This window comes from Lycium ferocissimum, chromosome 12 (genome assembly GCF_029784015.1).
Source record: "Lycium ferocissimum isolate CSIRO_LF1 chromosome 12, AGI_CSIRO_Lferr_CH_V1, whole genome shotgun sequence".
NCBI lineage: Eukaryota > Viridiplantae > Streptophyta > Magnoliopsida > Solanales > Solanaceae > Lycium > Lycium ferocissimum.
In genome coordinates, this window is record NC_081353.1 from 40,402,499 (window position 1) to 40,408,226 (window position 5,728).

General features: G+C 32.9%; 1 protein-coding gene across 1 annotated transcript; it reads left to right on the forward strand.

Moving 5' to 3' along the window:
* Nucleotides 1–4,341: 4,341 nt before the first annotated feature.
* On the forward strand, nt 4,342–5,203 carry LOC132039314 (uncharacterized). Its single transcript, XM_059429819.1, has 2 exons — nt 4,342–4,675; nt 4,763–5,203. Exons 1-2 carry the CDS (start codon nt 4,532–4,534, stop codon nt 5,201–5,203), a joined length of 585 nt encoding a protein of 194 aa, XP_059285802.1. The 5' UTR covers nt 4,342–4,531.
* The last annotated feature ends 525 nt before the right edge of the window (nt 5,204–5,728 follow it).

Sequence of the window (5,728 nt, forward strand, 5' to 3'; positions counted from 1 at the left end):
GTTATAGTGAAATACTGTTATAACGAATGACAATTATAGAGAGATTTGACTGTAGTATAAACTTTGTTAAGATAATTTTTACTCGTCGGGATAAGAAAATGGGCAACTTACAAAAACAGCTACCTTTTAATAGCTTCTAACAATTTATAGCTACTTTTTCTATATTTACAAATCGTAGCTAGTTTTTGTTGTATTTAGTTGTATTTCGCGTTTTTGAAATATGAGAAATACACGAAATACAAAATACGGAGAGTTCACATTTTGAAATATCTTTGAAATACAAAATGCGGAGTAAAAATAGGGTGTATTTATGGAATAGATTCTCTTCTTTCATTTTAAATGGTAAGTCAAATTAAATCAACCATGTATGACGCGTATAACCTCGAAGTTCCATAACAACCCACGTTTCTCTCTCAAATTACTCCATTCCAAACTTTTAGAAATACTTCCAAATACTGAGAAAAATATACCGAAATACAATGAAATATGGTTGATTGTTTAAGAAATATAAAATTGTAGTATGTGTATGTACAATGGAATACAATGAAATATATCGAAAGCTGTTTGAAATTAGAAATACATTGAAATACAACGAAATATCTTGAAATATATTTCCCAAGATTTTTCATTTCTTGTTTCTAACTGGCATCAATCATAGTTGTCCACCAACATTATCCTTAGTAGAAACCGGACGAAATTCATCCATTACCTTATTCACCAACCCATGATCAAGATAACATGATATCGTAACAAAGAGAGGCAACAATATATCTTTGAGGCATTTCATCAAACACTTCTTCGCATCATTATATCTCTAAGTGCCATACTTACTTGAAAAGATTGTAACTTGAGCATATGCGTATCTTAACGAGAAGGAAAAAAAAATATTAACACGATTTGCGGGAGTAGTTGAGTTCAACATATTTGAGTCGCATTTACGTATTGGTAATAACTCCAAGAAAAGTAGGGAATTGAAATCAACTTCACTAGATCATTGAATCGTATATATCTTGTGCAATCACAAAAAGCTTAAGCTTTATGGTTGTGATGTTCATTATTCCAAATCCGATCAACTTGCTCGATAACGAGTCCGATCCGAGAAGAAGCCATGGATTACGGCATCACCGAAGCGGCAAAACGGCCCTTTAGCCGGTGGCGCCAAGGAGATGTCGGAGCCGAGCGGCGATGAGGGGAAAGGGAAAGGGAAAGAGGAGAGAGATTTTTTAGGGTGGAGGAGATGATAAATGTGTAGTGAGGGAGAATAAAGAGTACATGTATTTCAAAAGTTCTTTGGATTAGTTATGAAATGTAATTTTGGAAAAATAAAGCTACAAAAATTAAATAAAAAAATAAGGTAGTTATTATTCATAAATAAGTCTTAAAGGTAGTTATGACAGGTAAAAATTCCTAAGAAAATTATTAAAATTCATGTCGGCCCACTAGTCTATCTGCTTAAAATTCATGTCGGCCCACAAACAAATTATTGATGAAATTGATATTCTCATATCATTAGATTGAAAAGTAAGTAAAAATGACGTGATCTTTAATTTTTTTTAAATCATTTACACAAAATTCACTAGTTAAAGTAAAAGATCCAAGTTGTACAATTAATACTTCAAATGAGGAATCACCGGTATATATAGTAAACAAAAAATTAAGCTCCATGAGAAAAATATCATAAAATATAAAGTGATGCTTTGATATTCCAAAAAGAAAAAAGTTAAAAGGAGGAAAAAGAAGAGTACTGGAATTCAAATTTTATACGAACAATGTTGTGCAATTTTTGCATTTTCAACAAAAAGGTGTTTCTAATGATATATGATATATCCACAATAACTGATGTCACAACTTTTAACCTTTTGAATATTCCAGCACCAATAGTTTCATTGTGGTTGTTTATGAAAGAACTTGAGCATCCCACAAAAAACTCCATTGTAATTGGTGGAATAGCTCAAGACTTAATAGATTCCTTTTAAAAAATTATATAACTGGTGATTGACAAGTGTATTAGTATTTAACATTTTTTTGCATGTGTAACTCGATTCTTGAATTTATATATGAACTGAATATTTGCTTCTTTTTTTTCTTCTTCTGGAAGATTAAAGAGTGAATCGGATGTAGAGGGAGATATATTAGGCTTAACAGGCTGAAAATAACCTAAAGCTAAGAGAAGCCGAGGCTCAACGGACTAATGAGTGGACCTCAAGCTAAGAGGAGAAGAGGCTCAATATACTAATGAGTGCTCGTGGAGTAAAGTATGTGTCTTATATAAATTGAGAGAGAGAAGCCCATAGCAATAGAGAATGAAGATTATAAACAGGCTCTTCAAAATTTAGCTCTGATACCATGCGAAAAAATACGAGCATCCAACCCAAAATCTTAAAGTAATAGATAGAGTGACCTTGGACTTTACAAATTCTTTTGAAAATGAGAGCAAATAATATAACACAAAATATATAAATAAGAGATTTTGTACAGAGTAGGAAAAAACTTTATTATTTCAAGCATTTTACATAATGTGAAAACACTTTTATTTATAGGATATTGTGATCATCCTAAGAGTTACAAAACTTAAGTGACCACTTTAATAAATACATGAATTAAGTTGGTTCATAGAATGAGAGGAACATCCATACAATGTTTATTTCATAACAACATAATTGATTACGGATAAGTGTGTTCTCTGATACCGTTGATTCTGAACCCAAGAAAATTTTCATTTCTATTCAAAACGTGTAGCGAGTATTACTAATATTTAGAAGCGACAGTTTGAAAGACCGAACAGGGGCAAAACAGAAATTACCAATATTTGTCAAGGACAATTTTGTATTTAACTCTTTCATTCCACAAGTCTTTTTATTTTCCTACTCCTTTAGATTTAGACTCAGATAGAAGCTTCCACTTTCCTCTACTAAAATCTATTATCTCACAATCGCTCAAAACTCATGTCAGTAAACATTGGTCTCACTGCTTCGAATCTTTAGATTAGGGTCTCTGAAATTTTCTTTGTTCTTCACTCTTCCAATTTCAGGTATCTTGTGATTTTTGGTAGTTTTCCTTGCTTCTTTCGTCCCCTCCACCCCCCTTCTTTCTATTAGACTCTTACAGTACTTTTATTTTCCTACTCATTCTATAAGTATATGATAGGTTTTCTGGTGGTTTGGTAGTTTATTGTAGAATTTGTATGGCTATTATGCTGATTTTCAGCAATTTGGGGTTCATAGCAATCTTAGATTTCTTCCAATTTTTCAATTTTATGAAGAAACACCAGTTTAAGAAATTGGGTTTTTTTTTCCTTTGTTCAAGATTTTTCTGAATATGTTGATATTAAAAATTTCCTTGCTTTTATTAAATGACACTCCTTTTAAATTCAATCTGTTAGTTTGATGTCATTAGCTTATACTTCAACTTTTTTTTTTTCTGACTAATTTAACTGATTGTGATAAAAAAAATCTCTGTTTATTTGTTGGGTATATTATTCCACTACTTTTGATGGGTATATGATAGGTTTTCTGGTGGTTTGGCAGTTTATTGTAGAATTTTGTACTTGCTTGTTCCTAATTTGGCTGGGTTTACTCATGGATGCTTGAAAATTAGGACTGAAGAAAATCAAAATAAGCGCTTGAAATTTCAGCAATAGAATGTAGCTTACAAGAACTAAGCACAGAAAATCTCTAAATTAAGAATTAAAAAGATAGAAGAAAAAACAGATTAAACTAACAGAAAGCAAGAATTTGCCTATTCCTCTGCCTCTTGGGCCTTGGCAATTGTTGAGTCGTGCCCCCATTATCTTGAACCGAGAGAAACAGAGACAGACATAAGGGAGATGAATTAGCTGAGCTAAATATGTCGGTGTTGAAAAAAAATCAGGTAGGTTAATTACCAATTCTTCAGCCAATTTGCATTAGTTAATGCTAACAATCGGAAGAACTTCTCATACTTGAATATATTGCTTTCTGAGCCTAGCTATTGTTTCGATATGTGAACCAAACTACTTGAGAATTGAGATGGATTATACAAAATTGTGCAGTTTTAGTGGTCTTGGATCAGTTGGTTCACACAAAAAATAAATATGACAAGATGAGGAAAGAAGATAGTAATAACTAACCGCTGGTGGAAACTGTCAGAGATTCTTACTAGAGCACATAACTATGTTCTAGATGAAATGATGGAGACGAAAAAATATTGGTAGACGAAAAGATAAGTAAATATTCAGAATAAGCTTCTGGAGTGATGTTAGAATCCTTTTTATTTCTGGAAGAGCGGAATTGTCTATAATCCATCAAGAAGTCGAAGTTGGATAGGTAAAGATGCTTTATGTTCTTCTTTTTATTCTTCTACCAGAGTAGTAGTATATATAGATGTAAGCAATATTTCTGAAAATTTCCTTTTTTTCCTACCCAGGACTTCTTACCTTATCACATTGAAAAATAAGAACTCTATTTGGTATATCTCTCTCAGAATGCGATATTAATTGTTTGTATAACTTTTCCTGATAGTACTATAGTAAAGTTATACATTTGGCAGACACATGGCATCAAGATTAAACATCGATCAAATAACAACCGACACGCCAGATTGGACTTCCAAAGTCCAAATCGTGGACATGAGCCGTGAGCGAGAAAGTCCTGAGAAGAAAATCAGATTCCAAAATTTAATTTTGGAAGATGAAGAGGTAATTTTATCTATAGCAGTATCATTTAATTTGCTTTATATGGAAGTATAATTTACGTGCATCTGTGACACATGCTGAACTCTACAGGAGCAGCAAATTAGGGCTGTTATGTATGGTGATGATATTGGGCATTATGCAGAGAAGCTTCAAATCTCTGAGACATATCTGATTTCTGCCGCAAGAGTTCGAGTTTCGCCCACTTTATACGGCAAACCAATACACAAGTTTTATTGGGTACTCGACAAAGAAACTATAGTTGAACATGTCAAGCCAACTGACGAGCATGAGAAACCACTCCCACTATCAACTAAGCTGAATATCACAACTTTTGACAACATCGCTCATATGACTCCTCATTCTTCTATAGAAATTGATATACCACTCCTATCAATTACTAGCATGCTCAATTATATATGCTTATACATGTACGCACTCATTATATTCCCTTATATCTTACTAGCAGACATACTAGTTTTTCTACGTTGTGGCCCTCCAAAATACGCAGGTCGCAATCAAAACAGGTGCTGAGAGATTATTTTGTTTGACAATCAGTAAGTACAACATTCATTTCAGATTATATGCCCTTGTTTTCCTTTGGAAGTATATGCATATCCTTACGATAGATGCTCAAAATATTAGTATTATATTCCCCGCGCTCTCAGGAAAAAATAGTTTCTAGTCACTTTATGGGAGGACTTCAGAGAAATTGAAGGAACTGAGCTCCAAGCTAAAATAGCAAAGGACGAAGAGTTCCCTGTAATCCTTGAAAGGAATATAGGAATATCTTCTTATCAGGGTATGCACATATTAAAATATTTTACTTACATATTTTTATTTAATACAACATTACACATACATTGTGCCATACAGGTTTATCGCTGCAAACTAGATTCAATTCAACAATACAGATAAATCCTGCTTACCCATAGGCGTTGGAGCTCATCAACTGGTACCAACTTTTCAGCCTTACTTTTGAACTTGCCCTTCAACAACATACTGAATACTTTATTTGGTGTGACAATAGGGCAAAACAAACAAACACATGCTTTCGAG

Coding starts and splice junctions, on each gene's coding strand:
- LOC132039314 (XM_059429819.1), top strand. CDS start 4,532: ATGGCATCAAGATTAAACATCGATCAAATAACAACCGACACGCCAGAT. Junction 4,676..4,762: donor TAATTTTGGAAGATGAAGAG/GTAATTTTATCT, acceptor TGAACTCTACAG/GAGCAGCAAATTAGGGCTGT.